The following is a 25,792-nucleotide window of genomic DNA, read 5'->3' as shown; positions in this document are numbered from 1 at the left end:
GGATGAGCGTTGTCATGTTTTTGGGCAGAAACATCACCTCTATGTTGTCTGCCCAATCTTCCACAGTTGTTAGGTGGCTTGGGGCATTGTCAACCAGCAGGAGGAAACAGTTGACAATGTTTTCATTGGCAGCATAGTCATGCAGTGCAAGGGACAAATAATTTGCAACATAATGCTGGTTCATTGAAGACGTCATCCAGCCCTTCTTGTTGGATCTATATATCACTGAGAGATATTCTTTCACATAGTCCTTAAGTGCCCTTGGATTTTCACAGCAGTAGATCAATAAAGGCTTCAGCTTCATGTCCCCAGCTGCATTACCACTTTAAATCCCAGCATCGTTTTCTCCTCCTTAGCAATAAAGGTTCTGGATGACATTTTCTTCCAATACAGGCCTGTCATGTCATAGTTTATCACCTGTTTGGCACTGTAGCCACACTCTTCAATGTGTTTTGTCAGTGTTGGTATGAATGCTGCAACGAAAGGCTCATCAGAACTTGCTGCCTCATCTTGATGTTGTGTAGGGCTGCTCAGGCTTTAAAACAGTCAAACCACCTTACTGGCACTGAAAGTTGACTCATCTTTGACTTCATATACCTTCTTATGTAGATCATTATAAATTGAGAGGATTTTCATTGTCACAAGGGAGGTAGAAAGAGAATTGCTGTGGTGAGACAGGTCATCGATCCACAGCCTCTCCATTTCCTCCATTATTAATTCCCTCTGCCTTGTCAGCATCTTTGCCATTAATGTAGAAGCTGTTTGACCAGCTTTCTTTACACTGTCTCCTTGTTTGATTATTGTGGAGACAACTGATTGGGGCAACTGCATGATTCTGTCATTAGCCCATTCACCTCCCTTATGGTGTTTAACAATTTCAAGTTTTTTCTCCAACAATAAACTCTTCCTTGGTCTTTTGGGCTTTATCTCACCAGTAGTAGTTGTTGCAGGCCACTTGGGAGCAATCACATTATGTATTACTCTTGTAAAAGCAACAGTGAATGTGAAATAGTAGCACAAAGCACAGACACTGATACACAGCACGGTGGTGCTCGCAGTACCTGGTTCGAATCCTCCCCAGGGCCGAAATTATTTCGGTATCGCTGCGCTTCGGGTCGTTACTCTGACTCTCGCAGGCGGGGAGTTGTGGGGGTGTGTGTGTGTGTAAGGTCATAGTATTACCCATAGATCGGTCATACAAGCTCTGAGCTCTCTTCCGGGAGGGAAATAGCTGTCGATCACAAGTCCAACACATGACAAAAAAAAAAAAAAAAAAAAAAAAAAAAAGACCAAGGTGAATACAGGCCGAGAGAGTAAACACAACTGAATAAAGAATGGGAACAAGTTTCAATGGGTGGCTGATGAAGTGTGGGTGGTGCTGCAATCGCGGTGCATTTGTTTACAGTTTGGTGACTGTATAATCGAGCGCCTACATCGAAAAATGAGCGAGTGGTATCAATTCAAAAGGATCGTATAAATGAAGCTTCTCCCCGTCTTCTCCTTTTATGCATGGGTGGACGTAGAGGGGGGGGGTCGCTGATTTAATGAAGCGGCCTTGCTGTGGATGTGCTGTGTCTTGCGACACTGCTTCTGACCCAGGGCAGTGGACAAGGTGCAGGGATGACCCGTCATCCAGGAGGTGCTAAGATAAGAGGGAGGGTGGAGGGGTGTGGAGTGTATTCAAGGATGGAATGGGTGGGAATGATTTTATGCCTTTTCCTTTTTGGCTACCTCCCTTGTAAGGGGGAAAAAGCCTTGGTATATGTATGTATGTATGAATAGCAAGGGAAACCTGTCCTCACTTCCATTCTGCTGCTACTTTCTCCCCTTGTACAATTCATCACCTTACTTTTACCCACATTTATTTTCAATTTCCTTCTTTTGCACACCTTCCCAAACTCTGTCACTAACTTCCTCAATCCCTCCTATGACCCTGCTACAAGCACAGTGTCATCAGCAAACAACAACTGGTTTTATCTCCTACTTTTCTCCATTTTCTTTCACCATCTCCAATCCCCAACCCATTACCCTTGGATTTACCTCTTGCATTACCCCATCCATGTATAAATTGGACAGCCAAGGTGACATAACACATCCCTGGCAAAGTCCCATCTTTACCTCAAACCACACACTCTCTCCATTTCTAACACAAGCTCTACTACATACATACACCAAAAGCTTTTTCCCCCTTACAAGCTCTACTACTCTCGTAAAAACGTGCTTCTTAAATACTTCATCTCAAACACATTTGAATTCATCATTTCTGTTTCCCTTAAATTCCAAGTCTCTACCCCATACCCCATGGAAACAATCACCTCTTTGTACATTGTTCTGTGTTCATCACCTGATACCTTTAGAACATAAGAATGAAGGAGACTGCAAGAGACCTTAAGGCAGTTCCATGTCCATTACCGCCTATCATCCCCATCCATAAAGTTGTCAAACATTTTCTAAAAACCGATGGTTTCAGCACTCACTACATGGTTACCAAGTCAATTCCATTTGTTTACCACTCTACTGATAAACCAGTTCTTGCCTATTTCCTTCTCAAATCTAAATTTGTCCAGTTTAAATCCATTACTGCAAGTCCTGCCCTGTTGCCTTAACATGATGACCTTGTCTGCAACCCCCTTGTTAAAGCCCTTGATCCACTTAAACACCTCTATTAGATTACCCCACACTCTGCATATTTCCAGAGTGTAAATTAAGGTGCCTAAGCCTGTCCTCTTAAGGTAAATTTCTGAGCCCATGTATCATTTTGGTCATTCTCCTCTGTACTGATTCTAGTGAATTGATATCCATTCTATAGGACAGAGACCAAAACTGTACTGCATAGTCAAGGATGGGTCTAACTAATGCCAGATAACTACCTCTGCACTTTTATTCATAATAGTTCTAGCAATGAAACCTATATGCTCTTTTAACTCTTTATTCTGGTACTAATGCAGTTTCTTGGATTTAAAGTCAGGACTCACTAGGACTCCCAAGTCTCTCTTGCACTCCGTTTTCTCTTAAAAGGTGTTATCTAAGCTTTACCTACTTTCTGGGTTGTGTAAACCTACATTTAACACACTGCCCTTTGAGATATTGAAGTCCATTAGCCATTTCACCAACCATAACGAAAATTTCATAATATGTAATTTTCGCAGGAAAATTAATTTTTCCCTGATACAAACCTGAGGTACTCCTTACCCAAGGATACGCGGCGCGTTTCTACCGCTAACACTGTGTGTGCTTGAAAACACCTCACTCCGAGGGTCTGGGCAACCATTATCCTCAGTAAGGGGCCCTCCTGGGGCAAGGGGGGCCCCCCCCTCCCCCCACAAGGGTAGGAGGGTAGAAGCTCCATTGTCTGAGCCAGGTATGAAATTAGTCACGAGGGTTGACAGGCCAGGGAGAAGGAACTACTAGCGGGGTGGATGAGGAGGGCCATTAGAGGTAAGGAGTACCTCAGGTTTGTATCAGGGAAAAATTATTTTTCCTGCTAAAATTACATTTGTTCCGAAGAATACAAACTCTTCGGTACTCCTTACCCAAGGAGACTTGGACTTGGGGGGAAGGAAGTATTTATCTAGCCTGGGAAACCCTCGTAAGGAGAAAATGTAGAGTGCTAAGATCTACGTTGACCAGACCCTTATACATTCCCCGAAACTGTGAAGGGCACCTGGATCTGTTACCAGAGTGGAGACAGACAGGGCATACTCACTTTGTACCCCTTGCAGGGCTCGAACTGATTCCATTGGAATGCTTGAGAGCCCTCGGTGAGGTAAGGGAATGTAGGCGTATGAGAAGGACTTGGGATAGGTATCCCCATGGTTGCCGATCCAGAACTTGGATGAGGCTTCAGGGTTGGCTGTGTGCCATTGGTACGGGGTATGTTATCTCAGGACTTCTTGGGCGGCCACTATGGGGCCCAGAGAGAAGGTCCCTAAGGATTCCCACATGACATCTTTGAGGTAAAAGGAAGTGAACGTAGTCTGGGACTTCCATATACCTGCTTGAAGGACCTGGTTGACTGACCGATTCTTTCGGAAGACTAGGGAGGGGCCTATTGCCCTGAGGTCATGAGCTTTTGCTCCAGGGTAATCCGTGGGGCTCGAGGCGTAGGCCCTGCGGATGACTTCCTTGATCCAGTAAGAAATGGAAGTCTTAGTGACGGGCTTGGGTGTACCCCTGGTAGAGACGAACAGTCTTGGCAAGTCTGGTCTAAGATGTTTCGTCCTCTTGAGGTAGGTCCGGATAGCATGTACCAGGCATAGGACCATTTCCGCATGTTCGCCCCCTACAAAGTCGTCCAAGGAAGGAATACTAAAGGACCAGAATCTAGGGTCGGCTTTGGCCGGATCCTGGTTTTTGGCAATGAATTGGGGCAGAAAAGTGAAGGAGACCTCTTGCCATCCTTTCGAGTGGGCGACTCGATAAGAGATGGCATGCAACTCCCCGACCCTCTTGGAAGACGCCAGGGCCAAGAGAAAAACTGTCTTCAAGGTGAGGTCCTTGAAATTAGCATCTCGGAGGGGTTCGTAAGGGGGGCCCCGCAGAGCGTTGAGGACTAATGCCACATCCCATGGAGGAGAAGTGATCTCCCTGGGGGGGCATGATTTTCTGAAATGTCTGAAGAGCATGGAAATTTCTGGAGACAGGGCTAGATCCATGCCCTTCAGAGAAAACACCTGATTAAGAGCTGCCCTATAGCCCTGTACTGCCGAGAGGGAGATCTTCTTGGACTTCCGCAGGAAGTGGAAGAAGGAGGCAATCAGAGGAATGGTGGCTTGCTCTGGGGCTATTGCTTGGGAGTGGCACCATTCTGCAAAAGCATTCCACTTCCCTTGATAAAGGGTAGCTGAGGAAGAGCGAATAGGGGAGGACATGTCTTCTGCCACTTCTTTGGGGAAACCCTTCTCAAGGAGGATCCGGACCATAGTCTGAACGCGTGAAGCGCCAGGGCTGACGGGTTCTTGTGCCAGGCCCCGTTGACTGGTTGATGTAGAAGGTCGGGTCTTCCCTGAAGGGCCAGGGGCTCCTCCACTGCTAGCTCGAGGGCAACTGGAAACCATGGGGCTTCCGGCCACCAGGGAGCGATCAAAGTCATCCGAAGGTTGGATGCGGTTCGTACTCTCTGGAGCACCTTCTGGAGCAAGGGAAACGGTGGGAAAGCGTAGGTGTCGAGGTTGTCCCAGCTTTGCAGAAGAGCATCCTCTCCCCCTGCCAGCGGATCCGGGAGAGGGCTGAAATACACCGGGAGCTGGTGGTTCCATCTGGTGGCGAAAAGGTCCACCAGAGGGGAGCCCCATTTGTTGATGAGGAAGGTCGCCACTTCCGGATGGAGGGACCACTCCGTGCTGATTACCTGATTCCTTCTGCTGAGGTGGTCTGCCCAGACATTCTTCTTCCCTGGGATGTAGCGAGCTCTGAGTGCCACTTGGAGGTTCTTGGCTAATAGGAGGATCTCCATAGTGAGATGGCAGAGGTCCTGGGTGGGGGCCCGTCTTCCCGCTTAGGGAGACGAAAAGGCTGCCTCTGCGTCTGAAAGGACCGAGGGGTCGATGGGGGGGTGGTCCTTGGCCTCGAGCTAGAGACGGCTGTTCTCTCGATGGCTCTGTTGTGCAGCAACTGGTTGGCGCTAGTGATTGCCAAGTCCACCATATCCGGGGGAATCAGCGTGTGGGTGAGCAGGGGGGCCCTCCTCAAAGGAGCATAAATCTCCCTGAGGAGGGGGTCACTGGGGTCCCCGAGGATGGTGTCTCTCCTGCGGCACTCGAAGTTGGCCCAGGACGTTGAGAGACAGGAAGCCTGATACTTCAGGGCTCTGCTCGCGCTTGCCAAAAAAGCCTGGAGGTCGCATTCTTCCTGGGGTTGTAGTTCGGGTAAGAACTCCCTCGCCGAGGCAAGGAGGCGTTCTAGCCAGGAGTTCATCGCCAGGGACAGAGCCAGTGAATGAATGTGGTCGCTGACTTCCCTGCCGGAGAGGAGGACGTTTCGTCTGCGCAGCGACTCGGTGTCCGCCTTAACCAGCTCTGGTAACCTCGCCGGGATCGAGGCTGCTCTGAGGGTTGACCCCGATGGGGTGTAGAAGCGCTTCTGGTGTTCCAATGGGACCGGAAGCCAACGCGCCTTCTCGGTCGTCCTTGTTGCGAGAGCGTCGGAGGCCTGGGCCATGGCTCTCGCCGTCTGCGTACTCCATGGAAGGTGGAGGGGAGTAGGCTGGGCTTTCTGAGAGTTGGCCGTCATGAAGATGTCAGACTCGAATGTGGCTTCCTCTTCTTTCTGGGGGCCCAGTCGATTCGCCCTCCGAACCCTCGCGAGGACGTCCGAGAAGGAAGGTGGGACCACCATCGAGGATTCCGACTGGGAAACGGGAGGGGAAAGGGAGCGTGCCCCCCCCCCCCTACGGCGCTGTGGACATCGTTGTCGGCGTAGGAGGGGTCGGCACGGGCAGAGAGGAACCTCACGCTACCATCCTCGTCACTGATGGGTTCAGGGGGGGGCTGAGCAAGTGGAAGATGGTCGAGGGGGGCCCTTGGGGGCGGTGACTCCTCACGAGCTTCCATGCGGTGCACGAACCGCGCTTGAGAAGCGCGGAAAAATTCCCGTTGGGCCTCCATCTGTTCCTTCAACGTAGTGATGAGTGAACAGAGAGTGGGGAGGAGGTCCGAGGAATGTCCGCTTGGAGAGTCCCGCCTGGGTGCGGATGGTCCAGGAGACGCCAAGGGGAGACTGCCTCCTCTGGACGAAGCTGAGTCACCTACGACGAACGCGCGTGTGGGTACACCTCGGGCTTCCTGCCCACCGGGCATAGAAAGGGTTACGGTGATGACCCGGCTCGTCTGACGATAGGTGGAAGGGGGACTGGGGGTTACCCGAGGAGGAGAAGAGGCTGACGCGCTCCGAATCTCCGAACTCGGTTCCTTTGTCCGTGGGGGGGTGGAGCTGCCGGGTAGCGTCGCGGGGCTGGCGGACGCATCCGGGAAAAATCTCGTACCCGGGGGGTAGTTCGCGGGGGCCAGAGGCGCGTGCCCGTCGAAGCTAACCACCCTGTGGGAAGGAACAGGAGACAATTTGGCCTGAGACTGACTCGGGGCGGCTATTGTACAACCTTTCCGTTTACTACGCTTAGGAGGGGGGAGACAACTGCCCGCGTCCTCCGCCGACGTAGCATGCCTTCTCTTTGTGTCGGGTGAGGGGGGAAGCCCTCTTCCCCGCCCGCGTACTTTGTTCCGGGGCTGCACCTTCCGGTGAGCATGAAAATACGCGGACCACTGCTTATAATCCCATTGAGCGCACGTAGTACACGGGGGTGAAGGTGAACACTCCAAATTCCGACAATGGATACACCAAGAGTGTGGGTCCACGATTGTCGGTGGGAGAATAGCCCGGCAGCGAAATTCACCGCGGGCGAAGGCACACATGCTATCGCGAACAACAACACTAGGACCAGATTCCATACTTACAGAGAAGCGTAGAATACCCGGTGGAGATTAAAGAGAGGGAAGGGGTAGGGGAAAAGGGTGCTCAAGCACTTCCAAGCGGCGGGATGGCGGCGATGCAGGACGCTCCACACAAAGGACGCCGTTGGAAGGGTGTAGAAGGCCGAAGCCGAGTGCCTTCTTGCGTCACAATCGAACGATGCCGGGTTTGGCGCAGGAAATTAATTTTTCCCTGATACAAACAAAGCCAAGCACTTGCACAAGCACGGGAGCGGGGAATACTGTTCCCCAACTGAACTTCAGTGTTAACCGGACTGTGAGAGATGTTGACTCGATCGCTACCGCTTAGACAATGGAGCTTCTACCCTCCTACCCTTGTGGGGGGAGGGGGGGGCCCCCCCTTGCCCCAGGAGGGCCCCTTACTGAGGATAATGGTTGCCCAGACCCTCGGAGTGAGGTGTTTTCAAGCACACACAGTGTTAGCGGTAGAAACGCGCCGCGTATCCTTGGGTAAGGAGTACCGAAGAGTTTGTATTCTTCGGAACAAATCTTCCTGTAGTATCTTGGTGTCTTCTCCTGACCTAATTTGGTGTCCTACTTTAGTGTCATCCGCAAACTTACTAACATCACTACTAATCCTATTGTCCAAGTTGTTTATATACATAATGAACAATAAGGGACACTTTTCATTCCCCTAAAACATTTAATTGCTTCCAAGACCACACTACAATCCTCCCCGTAGAACCACCATAAGAAAATGACAGGAACACAATTCTATATCAGAACCCTACACACAAAGCCCTACATTCACCTCAAACCATTCACTCTCTGCATTTCCTATCTTAACAAGCTCAATTACTTACATAAAAATGTTTGACTGCCTCCAAAAGCCTTCCCCTCATCTAATACATCTGCACCATATCCCACATTGTCTTCCTGTTGATCCTTTCATATGCCTTCACCAGATCCATAAAAGCCCAAAAGACATTCTTAACCTTTCCCAAAAATTTCTCATACATCTACCTTATTATAAATTTTATCCAAACATCATCATCCTTTCTTAAACACTGTTTTGTCACAATTACTTCTATTCTCCTCCTATGCTAGAGCCCTAAACTCTCTCACCCATTTCATATCACACACACAATAACCAAGTGACCCCCACAACACTGCTTAGGTCCAAGGCAATGCAGTGAGACACTGCACCTGCACAGTAGAGTCCAACAGCTGGAGCTGGTTTACTCCAAATGCTTCATTATATGGCAAGCCCCCCCCCCCACACACCCTTTCAAAAGAAAAATTATGGAGTAACATGAAAATACCATTGGGCACCATCATTTCTTCACCCAATCACAACCACTCTTCATTTACTCCTATCTGTTGCACTCACCCTTCCTTGCTCAATTGACATTCCTCTGGTCTTCAATCCACGTTTACCTGTTCTTACCTGTCTCAAGCCATGGTATACACACAGCCAGAAGAGCAGAAGGGCACACAAGAAGGAGGCCTGGAAAAGCACATCCAGGAAAGCAGGTACCCAAGAATCCATTAGGAATGTCATAGGAAATACTGGGTCTGTAAGAGAAGAAGCAAAAAATTAAGGAGGAAAGTATATACATGTATCAAAGGCCTTTTCTCCCCTCTAAGGGGTATGGCCAAGTCAAAGCATTAATCCACAACCTTACCAAATAAAACCATTCAACTATTCCACTGCTTGGGTCAAAAGCTATAGAGCACTTCCAAAACAAGAGTAAATCAGCCAAAGTTGGTTTACTCTCACTGTTTCACCATATATTAATGCCCTTTCCTTACTAGCTACTTACAAACCAGATATGAATATCTCTTCAAGCCATGTCATACATGGGAAAAATTTATATATATACCAAAAGGTGCTTTATCAAAGCATATACCCATCCTACACTCAACCCACACCCTTCCAATACCAATTCATTGCCCCTTCCATCTTGGTACCTTCTAGATAAAGGGTCATATTACTCAGGTCAAATGCTATACAGCACTTCCACAGCAGGGCCCAACAGCTGGAGTTGGTTTGCCTCAACCACTTCATCATATGGCAACCCTCCCCCTCCTTATTCACTTTAGATAATTAACAAAACAGATCAGAATATCCCTTTGGACTAGGTCATTTCTTCATCCATTTACACCCCTTCTTCACTCACTATCTTTTTAATTCTCTCTTCCTTATTAGACAGATATTCCTCTTGCATCATCCAATACCACCTTCACCCTATCCATCCACCTAATTCTCTCAAGTTCACTCCATCCACTTCTGCTTTCCACACTTTTTACTAATCTTTCCTTAGTTCCTTATGGATGAAGGGTATTCCCTGTCCCTTGCCCACTAGCTGGACCAGAAGCAATGCAGCAAGCAACAACACACCCACAATAGTCCCACTCATCCTCTAATGTGAAAATAAGAGAAGACAAGGAGAAACCCATTTGGGCTGTGTCAATCAATAGTCCATTCACAACCATTCTCAACTCACCTATCTCTTGTCCTCTCCCTTCTCTGCTCATTGGACATTCCCGTTTTACTCAAATCCCTTTTCACCCCATCCATCCATCCACCTCCTCAGATTTCCCCTCAAGTTCACTTTAGACATTTGCTTGCCTCTTTTACTCAATAATTCACCACCACTCATCATTGCCATATGTGTGACCCAAAGTATTAAAAACTCTGTGCTTCCTCCTGCCTTTTACCCTTTAAGTTTACCTCCAACCATCATCACTCTGTGCATATCTCATCACCTTACTTTTGCCCACATTTACTCCAGCCTTCTCATCTCACTCATGTTCCCAAATTGTTCCACCATCTGCTTCAGTGTATCCTCAGACTTGGTCACAAGATCTGGTTCACTTCCCACTCTCCAGGGCGACATAACGCATCCTTGACGAAGTCCCACCTTTACCTCAAACCACTCACTCTCTCCATTTCCAATCCTGACACAAGCTCTACTACTCTCATAAAAACTCTTGACAGCTCCTAGCTTTCCTCCTATCCCGTATATCTGCATAACCTCCCACAGTGCCTTTCTGTCTACCCAATCATAAGCCTTTTCCAGATCCATAAAAGCCCAAAAAACATCCTTCCCCTTTCCTATAGCTTTCTCACATATCTGTCTTACCACAAAAATCTGATCTACACAACCTCTACCCGTCCTAAATCCACACTGTTCCTCACCAATTACTCCCTCTGTTCCTCTCCTAATCCTCTCAATCAAGATCCTCCCATAAGCCTTCCCAACTACATTTAAGCTAATCCCTCTGAAACTACTACATTCACACTTGTCCCCCTTTCCCTTGTAAAGTGGAACTATACAGGCACTCCTCCAGTCCTCCGGTACTCTACCCTCTCTCCAGCAAACATTAAATAATCTCACCAGCCAGTCCACCATCACTGTACCTCCTTTTTTTAGACATTCTGCATGGCATCCATCCAGACCAGGTGCCTTACCTGCTTTCATCATCTTAACAACTGCCTTCACTTCATCCTTCCTTATTTCTCCTCCATTTTCCTCACTCATCACAGTCATTTTCTTAGCATTTCCCACTGCAGCTATCTTTCCTTCCCTATCCTCCTTCACATTTAGCAACTCCCTAAAATATTCTGCCAATCTTCCCTTTACTGCCTTCTCTTCCTTAATTACTTCCTCTGTTCCCACCTTCATCCTCTCACTTAACACCATCCCAGATTATCAAATTCTGGATTGCTGCACACCTAAGACTAACATTTTTATTTTCAATAACAATGATAAAAAAGAAGAAGAGGAAGAAGAACAAGATGAAGATGAAGAAGACTAGGAAGAAGAGGAAGAACAAAAGAAAGTAAAAAAAGAAAAAAGCTTCATAACTTATTTTGTTCATCTTAAACACACACATTTTCTTACCATCATACAGGAGAAGTAATGGTAGTAATACTGACATCCACTTCTGTTCAATGGACCAATCATATATTGCATACTTGCGCAATGTATGTGCAAACCAACACTGAAAATATAAATTAGACTATCAACTAAAATACAATGAAGGTAGGTTATGAATCTATCTCATTTCAATAAAAAATAATTGTAATCTATTACCTACTATTTACAACAATTATTGATTCATAAAATCTTACAATGAATTAGATTCAGAAAACTTACCGCTACAGCAAAAGTAAGCAGTAAGAAGATAAACCTGAACCAAATTTCCAATTTGGTGAATGTTGGATTATATGTTTTGAACTGTAATGAAAACATAAGGATGTCATAATATCCACTCACATTGGAAAGAAAAAACATTAAAAAATTTAGCATAATTCAGCAATGCATCCACTCATATTCATACCCAGTCACAATAACTGACAAAGAGTATGACTCACCTCATTTAGTAACCGAAAGCCATGCTACATCCAGTTTTCTCTCACTATTCATATTACTAGAACTTTTGGGAAGCATCTTGTGTAGAACAAGTTGCTGCTTTAGTCTGCACATCCTTCTTCAACTTGCTCATGCATCCACACACATTTTCACTGGTTCAACATCCTAACCACAAGACTGTATGGCTTCATTCAACCCATCTACACCTTCTTTTTAGCCTACTCATTCACACTCCCAGCACCACTGTTTTGAGTATCCTCTATAGGTATTTACTCCCATCCATTCTCATAACCTGACCAAACCACTTCCAGTTGATCTATTCTCCTCTTTCTTCCAATACCACCTGTACCCACTTCAATTCATGAATCCTGACACTACTTAGAATTCCAAGCATAACCCTCATTTCTGCTGCCTCTAAAAAAAAAAAAAAAATCTAAGAGATACTGTAAAATGCAAAATACAAATAACTCTTACATAGAAAATAACATCCTTAACATTGTAGTTTCTATGGATACCATCAAGTCCATAAAAATTGGCTGTAATGATGTAATAGGTGTAGTGCAAGTATCCAAGATGCAACACAGTAACCTCCTCACATGTTTCCGCATTACATGATAATGTACGACTCCTGTGGAAAGAAAGCAGTGTCAAACATATTTTACCAGCAGGACAGAGTAAATAATTACTCATTTACTAAAATCATCATGGGGGGCCAGTGACAACTACCTGCCTATGGTGGTTCAGCAAGATGGAGATAATTATCTCCCTGATGCCCATTTTCAAACCTTTCAACCCCCTCATATCCACCTAGAGATGTAGTCCAGGAGATTAACACCTGGTCTAAGGACCAGACCCAAGATCTCCAACTTCATCTCTTTTTTCTCCATTTTTTCACATGACAGCTGATAACCAGCAACTGCCTTCCTCCTATTACTACTTTCAGCCAATAACAGAGAAACAGTCCAACACCAATACAATAAAGACAAAGGTTAAGAGCTTCTTCCCAGAGAGATCTGTGGGAAAGCCTGATGACTGCTGCTAACCACTGCAGGTCTGCAGGTTTTTCACTCAGTGAGACTCGAGGCAACAATAATTATTATCATTTTAAGTATGGTACATTTGTCTGGGGTATTGGCTGCATTTTATTGTGAGGTAAAAATCTGCTCAGAAACATGCAGCTGATACTTTAGGGTCTATATGGGGCACCCCTACAGACCAAAGCCATACATCATTTTGTCTGTGTTAGAGGAAATATCTACTTTATTGTACTGCGACTGTCCCTCCATTATGCTGTACCCCCTACCCTTAATACTGTCCTGCACCACTGCTCTGAATATACATTTCCTTTTTTGCCAAACCCTGTGGCAAGGGAGAAAGAATACTACCACTGAGTGTTCCCACTTGAGTCATTAAATGCAACTAAAGTGGGACAGAGGATAGGACAAGACATCCTACTCTCTGTAGCCCAGAAGGGGACATTCCTAAATAAAGTCAAAGCATAAGAGAGTCTAGTAGGAGTTTTCCAATCAGAATCCTAAGGTTGGGTCTTTTAGTGTGTGTGTGTGTGTGTGTGTGTGTGTGTGGTGTGTGTGATACAGATGAGAGTAAAAGGGAAGAGATAGGCAGTATGTTTGTGAGAAGAAAGATGGATGTATTGGCATTGAGTGAAACTAAGTTGAAAGGGTGGGGTAAGTTTGAGTTTGGAAGTGTAGTGGGTGGGTCTTGAGAGTGAAGAGAGGATGTGAAAGAGAAGGGGTGGCTATACTAGTGAGTAAAGAGATAGGAAAGTGTGTGGTGGAGTGGAAGGAGATTTCTTTAAGGTTATGTGAATGAAGGTGAAACTGGGAAGGAAGATGTGGGGTTTTGTAAGTGCATATGGGCCTGGTAGTGAGAAGAAAGTAGAGGAAAGGGAGGATTTTTTGATAGATTTAAATAAGTGTATGGAGGATTTAGGGAGAAATGTCAATGTAGTAGTATTGGGAGATTTCAATTCTAGAGAAAGAGATGAACCAATAGAGGGGAATGGTTGGGAAGTGTGGAGTGCCAGGAGAAAATCATAGTGGAGAATTGATGGTGATGTGTTTAAAAAGTGAGATTATAATAGCTAACGCACCGTTTAGGAAAAAAATAAAGTATAAGTACACATGGGTCAGGGTACATTGGGCTTTAATAGACTATATAGTGGTAACCAAGAGAAGAGTAGGAGGAGTTTTAGATGTATACAACCATTCTCCACTCACCTCTGTCTTCCGTCCTCTCCCTTCCTTCCTCGACAGACATTCCCCTCTTCCCCAAAGCCCCCTTCACCCCATCCATCCACCTCATCCTAGGACGTCCCCTCATGTTCACTCCCTCCACATCTGCCTTCCATACCTCTTTTACTAGTCTTTCTTCACTCATTCTTTCCATGTGTCCAAACCATCCTAATATTCTTTCATCAACCCTCTCTCCCAAATCCTTTTTCACCCCTGTTCTCCTCCTCACCTCCTCATTTCTCACTCTATCTAGCCTAGTAACCCCCACCATACTTCTCAGACACCTCATCTCAAACACATTCAAACTCCTTCTTTCTTCTTCTCTTATGTTCCACGTTTCTGCCCCATACAGTGCTGTTGGCACAATCACTCCTTCATACAGTCTCCTCTTCGCATCCATTCCCAAATGTCTATTTCTCATTACACTCTTTAAACCACCAAGGCATTTACTCGCTTCTCTCAATCTACATTCTACCTCCACCTTCACTCCACCTTTTCCTGCTACACTTGCACCCAAGTATCTAAAACTATCCACTTCCTCCAGTCGCTCTCCCTTAATGTTCACTTCCAGTCTACTGCCACTTTCACCCCTTGTACATCTCATCACCTTACTTTTACCCACATTTATCTTTAGCTTTCTTCTATCACATACTCTCCCAAACTCTGCCACCAGCTTCCTCAATCCCTCCTCTGACCCTGCCACAAGCGCAGTGTCGTCCGCAAACAACAGCTGGCTCACCTCCCACTTTTCTCCATTTTCTTTAACCATCTCCAATCCCTGACTCACTACCCTAGCATTCACCTCTCGCACCACCCCATCCATGTATAAGTTGAACAGCCAGGGCGACATAACGCATCCTTGACGAAGTCCCACCTTTACTTCAAACCACTCACTCTCTCCATTTCCAATCCTAACACATGCTCTACTACTCACATAAAAACTCTTGACAGCTCCCAAAAGCTTTCCTCCTATCCCATAAATCTGCATAACCTCCCACAGTGCCTTTCTGTCTACCCTATCATAAGCCTTTTCCAGATCCATAAAAGCCCAAAAAACATCCTTCCCCTTTCCTATAGCTTTCTCACATATCTGTCTTACCACAAAGATCTGATCTACACAACCTCTACCCGTCCTAAATCCACACTGTTCCTCACCAATTACTCCTTCTGTTCCTCTCCTAATCCTCTCAATTAAGATTCTCCCATAAGCCTTCCCTACTACACTCAACAGGCTAATCCCTCTGAAATTACTACATTCACACTTGTCCCCTTTTCCCTTGTAAAGAGGAACTATACAGGCACTACTCCAGTCCTCCGGTACTCTACCCTCTCTCCAGCAAACATTAAATAATCTCACCAACCAGTCCACCATCACTGAACCTCCCTTTTTCAGACATTCTGCATGACATCCATCCAGACCAGGTGCCTTACCTGCTTTCATCATCTTTACAACTGCCTTCACCTCATCCTTCCTTATTTCTCCTCCATTCTCCTCACTCATCACTCTCATTTTCTTCGTATTTCCCACTGCAGCTATCTTTCCTTCCCTATCCTCCTTCACATTCAGCAACTCCCTAAAATATTCTGCCCATCTTCCCCTCACTGCCATCTCTTCCATTATCAACTCTCCATCTGTACCTTTTACCTTTTCTTCCCTACTTGATTCGCCTCCTCTTCCTCTCTTAATTTCTTTCCAAAACATCTTTTTATTACTTTCAAAATTTTCTGTCATACTCCTACCCCATTTCACATCTGCTCTCCTCTTTGCCTCCTTTACCTTTTGCTTTACTTCTCTTTTCTTTTCTTTGTACGTCTCATATGACTCCCCTGTCCTCTTTTGTAACCAATCTGTGAATGCTCGCTTCTTCTCTTCTACAACCTTCTTTGTTTCCTCATCCCACCATTCACTACCCTTTCTTCTATTTCCCCCTGTCCTTCTTGTTCCACACACCATCCTTGCACACTTTAAGACTCCCTCCTTGAACCATCCCCATTCCTCCTCCACACCCATCTCTGCTCTATCCTTTACTCCCTCCCACTCCTCCTTCAGCTTCTTTTCGTACTCCTTCTCCTTTTCCTTTTCATTCAAGGAGTTCACTCTAAGAACCTCCCTACCTTTTGTCCCTTTCCTCCTTCTCCATCTATCCTCCACTCTCAACTTACCTTCCACCAAAAAATGATCTGATATTCCCCCACCCTCTCCCCTTAGCACATGTACATCCTTAACTCTTCCTATCATAATCCTATACAAATACAAAAAAAGAAAAAGAAAAAAAGTGAGAGAGAGAAGTAAAACATAAGATATGGGAGGCAAAAAGTTGAGATATTTATGGGGGATGAATGTGACAAAAATTTTTGAAAGAAATAAAAATATATTTTGGAAGGAAATTAAGAGAAAGGGTAGGCAAATCAAATAAAGAAGAAAAGGTAAAAGGTATAGATGGAGAGATGACAAAGGAAGAGGTGGCAGTAAGAGGAAGATGGGCAGAGTATCTCAGAAAAGATCGTATGAAGGAGTGATTGTGCTGACAGCACGGTATGGGGCAGAAATGTGGAACATAAGAGGGGAGATTGAATGCTTTCGAGATGAGGTGCCTGAGAAGCATGATAGGGGTTACTAGGCAGGATAGAGTGAGAAACGAGGAGGTGAGGAGGATAATGGGGTTGGAAAGGGAGTTGGGAGACAGGGCTGATGAAAGAGTATTGGGATGGTCTGGACACATGGAAAGAATGAATGAAGAAAGATTAGTAAAAGACATGTGGAAGGCAGAGGTGGAAGAATTGAACATGAGGGGGCAACCAAGGATGAGATGGATGGAGTAAAAGGGGCATTGGGAAAGAGGGGAATGTCTGTTGGGGAAAGACAGGAGAGGACAGAAGATAGGGGTCACTGGAGGATGGTTGTATGTGGATGATGCTGTGATGGATGAAGGGGAGTGGATAGGGGGTGGGGGGTGAGGGAGTATGTGTGAAAAATAAATTGACACAGCCCAAAGGGATTTCTCCCAGTCTTCTCCATTTCTGCATGAGGGGACGAGAGGGGGGTTGCCAATTTAATGAAGCAGCCTTGCTGTGGATGTACTGTGTTTTGTGACACTGCTTCTGACCAGGGCAGTAGGCGAGATGCAGGGATGACCCATCATCCAGAAGGAGCCAAGATGGGAGGGGGGGAGGGGGGAGTGTGTGGGGATGGAACGGGTGGGAGTGGTTTTTATGCCTTTGTTTTTTTGGCTACCTCCCTTGTAAGGGTGAAAAACCTTTGGTATATGTATGTATGCTAAATGTGGATGAGGATAGGGATGGAAAGGTGGTTGAAGTGGGAGGCACTAAGAAAATGACAGTGATGGATGAGGAAAATGGGGGAGAAACAAGATGATCACAACTCTACAACAAATATTAAAAACACCACAGAATAATGAATCACAAAGTTTCATGAATTTAAACCACAGGATGTCTATTGATCATGAGCTCATAACAAATTAACCATATGACTACTGCTCTTATAATGTATGGCTGGCTTTGCTTAACCCATTCAACTCCGATGACAAGATGTCTTGTCATTTGGTCAAATAAAACAAAAAATCATAAAACACCAAAATGTTTGATCAAACACCAGAAAAATATGACGTCAGTCCTCGCTTCGCTGCGAGCGAAGCGAGGATTGACGTCATATTTTTCTGGTGTTTGATCAAACATTTTGGTGTTTTATGATTTTTTGTTTTATTTGACCAAATGACAAGACATCTTGTCATCGGAGTTGAATGGGTTAATTTATTTATTAGAGCAGTGTTTGAATATTGAAGCTTTTTTTCTTTACATGAAAAAGAAAGTTCAAATGTTGGGCTTTTCAAATAAGAAGTCATTCAAAAATAGCCAAAGTACATGCAACATTATCACTCAACATCAAGTTGAACACATATCATGTAATACAATAACAAGTTATCACATAACAAAATACAGATAACTCATTAGATTTACACAAGAAACCAGTAACTTACCTGTTATGTGGCTTATCTTGTTCTAACACTGAGGTGATTTGGTTTCTAGTTACTCCTTCTATGGAAACACTAAGGTGAAAAGTTTTTCGGAATGATTGCTCTGCACAAAAAATGTAAATAAATTTAGTTAAAGCAACTCTTACACAAATAATTATCAACACAGATAAATCTATGGCTAACTTAACATCACAAAAGCCCATTTATATGAAAAGGGAAAATATATTCAATACAAAAATTCCATGAAATTACCATCTTTATTCTCCACTACTATCCTAGTGATCACCCATAGCTGCTGTGCATAGGTGGTGAGGGGCGGTGTTTTCATAACAAAGGGCCCTGATGCCAATTCAGACTGATTGACAGCTGTTGGAAGTTGTGAGGCAAACTTCTGTACAGTAACAGTTATAGGTGGTCCTGGTTATGGTAGAAAAATAAATTAAGATGAAAAAAGTAAACACTTTGTTGTCATATACATGTAACTATATCTAAATACATATTTACCTATATACCTAATTGTAGTTTACAGGAAAGAAGCAATGCTCATTGGGTCCTGTCTCCTATTCTCTAATTTTCTAACATACCTAGACTCAAATTCATGTACAGTTCCAATTCAATCTATATCTTTATTTTCCAATTATCATGTTTAGGTTTGAACTCATGTATTGTTTGAGCTTGGGCTATATCACCTTCTACATGCAAACACACTCAAAAAAATATCTCAAAGCTCTCAAACACTACACTCATATATTTCAAGGCCATCAAAGATGATCTAAACCATGAATTGGTACTGCAACTAACAATGGCAAGTCATAAGAATGGATAATCCTGGTAATAAAAAAAAAAAAAAAAAAAAAAAAAAGTATCTTACCTGCAAGCCCAATAAATAATGCAAGTCCTAAGGTTGCGAAGAATACAATGAAGACCATGACAAATTCCCGCTTGTGCATTGTGTATAGACGCATCTGCACTGACCTGTAATATTAAAGCATTCATGAGCAAACATACACTGTTTAACATAACATCAATACAATAAGAGAATAAGAATGTGAATTGATAGTATATTAGAAACCCCTACATACATCAAAGGATTAAGCCTATCTCAATTGCAATACTGAGGTGGTAATTGGATAGTTATATGCAGTCAAAACACTAGAGATTTCATAGTATTTCTATGGATTGGAGACATGCAGCATTCTTTTATTTTCAGAAACACATCTCTCCTTGGAGGAATGCTGACCCATTTTTTAACTTTTATTATCTCATTTCTATGTCATCCTTAAATGTTTTGCCACTTCTAGGATTCCATTTTTTTCTCATGTTCCTGTGGCTGGGGTGGGGTTGTGTTAAGAATGCCTCCACTGTGCTCCTATACAAGTCATTATAAGAGAAATTATTGCCTGGAGTTTCACAGACAGAACACATGCAGCCCCACAATAGCTGGGAAGAATCATTACTATTGTCTGTATTTACCTAGTTGTATCTTTCGGGGAGGAGAGCTATACTTGTGGTGTCCCATCTTTGTATCTCGCAGTGTCTAGTTTGCTCTTAAATTCATGTATGGTTTTTGCACACACTATTGTTTTGTCTAGTTTGTTCCAAGTGTCCACCACTCTGTGTGGAAAACTTTTTCTTTTTAATCTCTTCTATAACTACTTTTTGAGTTTTTTTTCCATGTCCTCTTGTGTTTCTCTTGTCCCAATTTAGTAAGTCCTCTCTATCAAGTATTTCTGTGCCTTTCATAATTCTATAGATGGTCAGTAGGTCCCCTCTCTCTCTTCTTTGTTCCAAAGTCAGTAATTTCAATTTAGCCAGCCTCTCTTCATATGAAAAGTTTGAAGGTGTTGAGGCCATTTTCATGGTTGCTCTCTGGATTCTTTCAATTTTCTTTATATTCTTTTCGGTACTGGGTGACCATAATGTCGCAGCATACTCCAGTCTAGGCCTTATTGGTGTGACTAATATTTTTTTCATTATTTCTTCATCTAAATAGGTAAACACCACTTTTATTGATGTTAGCAAGTTATAGGATTCCCCAACAATTTTGTTTATTTATTATCAGGGGACAGTTGTTTGAGATAATTACCACCACGACTTTTTCATATCCCATTTTCTTTATTTGTTTAGTCCTGATATTCTTTTTTTAATTTTTCCAAACTCCAGTATGCTACATTTCATGTTCAAGTCCACTTCTGACTCCATTTCCAAACCTTGTTTAGGTCTCTCTGTAGTGATTCACAGTCCATTTCAGTTTTCACTTTCCTCAACAATTTAGCATTGTCCACAAAGAAGCTCATGTAACATTCTACATCTTCATCCATGTCATTCCCATAAATAGCAAACATTATTGGACCCAATACAGATCCCTGCAGAACTCCACTAATCACCTCCTCCCAACCTAAACACTTTTCTCTGAGCACTACTCTCATTTTTCTACCATGCAGGATATCCTCCATCCAGTTTAGTAGGTTACCTTGTATCCCTCAGGATCAATATGTAGAACATTTTCTTGAAAATTACATACATGTACTTCAGGAATGAAATGCTTGAAGAACCAGTTGCTAAAAATGGCAGAATTAAACCATGCATTTTTGGTGTTGTATTACAAAACTGGCAACTCATGTATACAGTCCTTCATACATCATGATTTGGCAGCCTTCCCAATGACAACAAGCTTAAGTGTTCTAGCAGCATTTGCACCCAGTAAGCAGAGAATTTTTCCTTAGCTATTTTTTTTCTGAACTAGTCTCTTCATTCTGAAATGTTTGGGTGTTTTTGGGTAAAGATCGGCAGAACAATGCCATTTCATCAACATTACGAAGCTGGGTTAAAGGAACATCCTCCCTTTTTATTAACTTATTCAATTTAAGCCTGTAATGCTCAACAGTACCAGAATCAGCACTGCCAGCTTCACCATGCTCCACCTTGTTGTAAATCCCATGACAGTTTTGGAAACACCACAACCAACCAGTAGTTGCTTAAAATTTATGCCCATATGATGAGCAAGTTTCTCTGCTGGTACCCCAATTGCTATGCCACACACCTTCAGTTTTACTGAACGATTTTGTACATACCATTTACAAACAGATTCTTCAAGGTCCTTATTACAAAGAACTTTCATATGCTTAATGGGATTTACATCAAATTTAACCTCTTCACTCTGGGGCACATCGCACGTCTGGCAGCATTAGCTGCCTGACGTGTGATGTTGCGTCATAATAATCGCATTATAAAAAATAAAGTCAGTGCTCAATCGTTCGTTCTCTTTCACCCGTATATTTTGATAACCATAGAAAATATGATGAAGCCAGTTTAGAGAGAATGGAAGTTACGTAGGTACAACTACAATAAATATAATCAAGATGCTGACGTCGGCATCATCGAGTACCCACTTGCTCCTCATGCCGCCTATGTAGGCATCACCGTATGGAAGTGGTTAATGGCACAATGTTTCAGTCTGTCCTTAGACTTACAAATGTCACTTACTGTTTGCTTATTCACACCATACTCCTCACAAACATGGGAGACAGATGTACAGTTGGCCCTTAACATTCGCAAGTTCCACTTTTGCGAGGTTCGCACATTCACGAGCTTCCAGCAGCACAAATATATTTACCAAAATTCACATGAAAAAATAATAAAACAGCCTATCACTGCGTCACTACTCTCCCTCCCTCTTCCCCCCAACCATCAGCATGCCAGTCTGCCACCAAAATTTGTGCAAAAAAATAACAAAGCAATCTATCACCATATCACTACCCTCCCTCCCTCATCCCCCCCACCGTCAGCCCACCAGTCTGCCACTCTGTCTCACTCATTGTCTTATTTGTCCTGGCAGCAGTTCGGTCAGCTCTAAGTGAATGCTATAACTTTGTGTGTGTTTGTGTGTTCTCGAGTTCACGTGTGTGTGTGGTGAACTATGGCCCACAAGCGAGCAGCAACCTCTCATGACAAGTCTACTCTGAAAAGATTCAGTACTATATCTAAGATGGAATCTGCTTTTTATGTGTTGATAATAGACCAGAACAAAAAAGGCAATCCAACTGATAGCAATGCAAATCGTGCAAAGGGAAAAGCATTGTACAACAGAGTGATAAGGCTAGCACCAGTGCAGAACCAGACCGTCCTGCCACCACCCAGTCTGAATTTTTACCAAGTTAAGGATGGTTTGACAGATTCAAGAGGCGGTTTCCCTTGCACAATCTGAAAATGTGCGAGAAATCAGGTTCAGCAGATCACATTTCTGCAGCCGCATTCCCTGGCATTCTCAAGACAATCATTGAAGATAAGGGATATATGCCTGAGCAGGTATGGAATATGGATAAAACAGGCCTCTTTTGGAAGAAGAGGCCTGTCAGGACCTTTGTTGCCAAGGAGGAGAAGAGTGCGCCAGGGTTCAAAGCTGCTAAGGACCAATACACATTAATGCTTTGTGCTAATGTTGCTGGCCACACCATCAAGCCAGGTTTTATTTATAAATCTGCTAACCCCAGAGCACTTAAGGGATGCAATAAGAACTTACTGCCAGTGTTCTGGATGCATAATGTAAAAGCATGGACAACCAACACCATCATTATTGACTGGTCCCACCAATGTTTCCTGACAGAGGTGTGGGCATACCTATAAGAGAAGGGCCTCCCAAACAAAATCCTCCTGCTCCTAGATTATGCTCCAGGTCACCCAGTGCCACTTGATGGAATGTGCAATGACAGTGAGGTTGTGTTTATGATGCCAAACACAACCTCCCTCCTATAGCCTCTTGATCAGGGTGTGATAGCTGCCTTCAAAGCCTATTACACAAGCAGATGCATGTAGAGGTTCCACACTGCATTGGATGCAAACCCTGACTTGAGTGTCATTCAATATTGGAAAAAAATTCACTACTGCTGACTGCCTCTCAATTGTGCAGGAGTGCCTTAAGGATTTGTGCCCTCAGACAGTCAATGGTTGTCTTTTTTAAATCTCTCTGTATTGATACATAACTTTCATAGTCATTAGATGCACCCGAGTACTTATATTTCTTATAAGCCTGTCTCTTTTTAGCAATACTTTTTTCAGTTTCTTTGTCGAGCCACTTTGGGCAAGACTGATGTGGGGGACGTCTGTCCTTAAAAGGAATGTAAGTTTGAATCATCTTAGTGAGCGTATTTTGAAATATTTCCCACATCTGATCTACAGGTCTTTCGTTTAATTTTGCCTCCCAATCTGTAAGCTGAAGCTCCTGACGTAGTCCTATGAACTGAGCTTTACTGAAATCGGGTATTTTAGAAACACAAGTATCTATTCTAAAATTTTTTAGGAGTTTGAATCTAAGTTGTGATCGCTATTTGCAACAGTTTCACTGACTTCTACATCAGTTACCATGCTTTCGCAGCTAGTGATCAATAGATCGAGTAAGTTTCCATATCTTGTGGGCTCTTTTACATGCTGAATTAAGTAATTGTCACCAAGAAAATCAATCAAGCGACTACCTATATGGCCATGTTCAAGGGCCATCCAATCAATGTCAGTAAAATTGAAATCACCCATTATCAATAAATCCCGGTTGCAGAAACTAGACAGTTCTTGAAATAACAGTTTGTCGTCTGTTGATGATAATGTCTTTGGCCTATATATTACACCTATATTCATTTTTTGTCCATCAATAAATTCACCATTAACTGTAGTAACTTTGGCCTCACCATCAGCACAAAGAAAACTAAAGTTATGCATCAACAAGCCCCAATGAAGCTCTATGTTTAGTCCAACATTATAGTCAATGATCAAAGACTCAATGCAGTGGACCAGTTCACTTACCTGGAACAAAAGAGGCATTAGTCTCGAGACCAAGCTAAAGGACTACAGGGCAGTAGTACTTCCCACACTCCTCTACATTTGTGACACATGGACAGTATACCAATGCCATGCCAAGAAGATGAACCAATTCCACACAACATGCCTTAGAAAGCTGTTGAACATCAAGTAGCAGGACAGGATTCCTGATGTACAGTATAGGTGCTCGCACAAATTGCCCTTCCCTGCATCTTGAACATCCTGATGTAGTCCCAGCTATGCTGGGCCAGACATGTTCACATGCCAGGCCACCAGCTGCCTAAGAGATTTTCATATGGCAAGCTACAACATGGAAAGAGGTCTCATGAGGTCAGAAAACATGCTTCAAGGACACTCAAACAACCCTTAAAAGCTTTTGACATCAACTCTGACTCCTGGGAGGAATCTACACTAGACCAAGGTCATTGGCACTCAATTGTGCACAAAGCTGCCAAACTGTGTGAGGTCAACAAGACTGCTGCAGCTATTCAAGAAGCAGGCTAGAACATCATGGGCAAATATTCCCCCTGATGATGTCCTTGTTATCAGTGAACTTTCTGTGCAGAGATTGGTAGCCATCTGCGCATCCGTAGATAGACATCATCAACTGCAAGAACACCCCCCCGCAATCCATACCAGCTGGATGACAATGATGGTCCTCATTGAAACCGATGGTCAACACTACCAGCATCAAGGTTTTTTTAGTTTTTCATTTTAATCAAATTATGTATATACATACATATTAAGGGCTGGTTGAACAGAGGGTGGAGCAAAGCGAAAGATAGAAGAGATAAGGCTTGGAAAAGATGGAAAATGAGAAAAAACCTAGAAAGTGGCAAATATATATCAATAAAAGGAATGAATATTTAAAATTACACAGGGAGGAAAAAAGAAACTATGAACACAAAAAGAAATAATGGACCAAATAACGATCCTTGATGTCAGGAAATTGCACAACCTGGATGGAATTACAAACTGAATACTAAAAGAATGTAAAGAAGAACTAATAGACAAAATATATAACAAGTTGCTCACTCAAAAAAGGAAAAATACCAGAAGATTGGAAAAACACCAATATTGTACCAATATAAAGGAGGAAACAAAGACCCAACAAATTACAGATCAGTTTCTCTTACAAGCACAGTAGCCAAAATTTGTGAAAAGGTTATCAAAAATAGATGGATAAAACATCTGGAGAAATATATACTAAATCAGAGACAAATTAGATTTAGACAGGGAAGATCATGTGCCACAAATTTGATCAGTTTCTATTCAAGACTATTAGATATAATACAAGAAAGGGACAGATGAGCTGATTGTGCTTTCCTAGACCTACAAAAAGCTTTTGATAAAGCACCACACAAAAAATTATTAAGAAAACTGGAAACCATAGGAGGGATATAAGGTAGACTACCGAAATGGATGGAGGATTTCTTATATGGAAGAAAAATAAGAGTAGTGCTCAGAGAAAAGAATTTTACTTGGGAAGAGATGACTAGTGGAGTTCCACAGGGATCAGTATTGGCTCCAATAATGTTTGCTATTTATGTGAATGATATGGATGAGGGTGTGGAATGTTACGTGAGCTTCTTTGCTGGTGACAAAACTGTTGCAGAAGGTGAGTACTGATGTACTATATTGATATATTGCTTAGGTGTGTACAATTTAGCCTTCACCATCATCAAACTGACATTGACAGGACTGGACAGATGACACAAATATAGTATTTCAAAGCTCTAGCCATATCTCCATTTGGCAGTGTATCGCTTTTAGTATTTTTTTGTTACATATTTCTACTAAGATTAACATATTACCTTAGTGTACTTTTACCTAATTAATATTTAATTTTCTATTGCTACATTATGTAGGTGTGCATTTCTTTAGGAATACCAAAAATTACAGCAATACTAATCTTAATTTACTTG

The 25,792-nt window shown here is 43.4% G+C and overlaps 1 protein-coding gene across 3 annotated transcripts in view; it reads right to left on the bottom strand.

Annotated features, from left to right (window-relative positions):
- The window catches only part of LOC143024649 (transmembrane protein 181), an 86,011-nt gene that overhangs the window by 29,129 nt on the left and 31,090 nt on the right, over nt 1–25,792 (bottom strand). For all 3 annotated transcript variants that reach the window (XM_076183589.1, XM_076183587.1, XM_076183588.1), the window contains exons 2-8: nt 18,928–19,031; nt 18,309–18,473; nt 18,060–18,159; nt 12,281–12,434; nt 11,591–11,671; nt 11,336–11,435; nt 8,875–9,002 (exon numbers count right to left, since the gene is read on the bottom strand). In XM_076183589.1, coding sequence (XP_076039704.1) covers nt 8,875–9,002; nt 11,336–11,435; nt 11,591–11,671; nt 12,281–12,434; nt 18,060–18,159; nt 18,309–18,473; nt 18,928–19,031 — 832 coding nt within the window. The remainder of the gene's footprint in view (nt 1–8,874; nt 9,003–11,335; nt 11,436–11,590; nt 11,672–12,280; nt 12,435–18,059; nt 18,160–18,308; nt 18,474–18,927; nt 19,032–25,792) is intronic.

The sequence above is a fragment of the Oratosquilla oratoria genome, chromosome 4 (genome assembly GCF_046742065.1).
Source record: "Oratosquilla oratoria isolate Oo_2021 chromosome 4, ASM4674206v1, whole genome shotgun sequence".
NCBI classification, from domain to species: domain Eukaryota; kingdom Metazoa; phylum Arthropoda; class Malacostraca; order Stomatopoda; family Squillidae; genus Oratosquilla; species Oratosquilla oratoria.
Note: the sequence above shows the minus strand (reverse complement) of the source record. Positions and strands in the feature narration are given on the sequence as shown.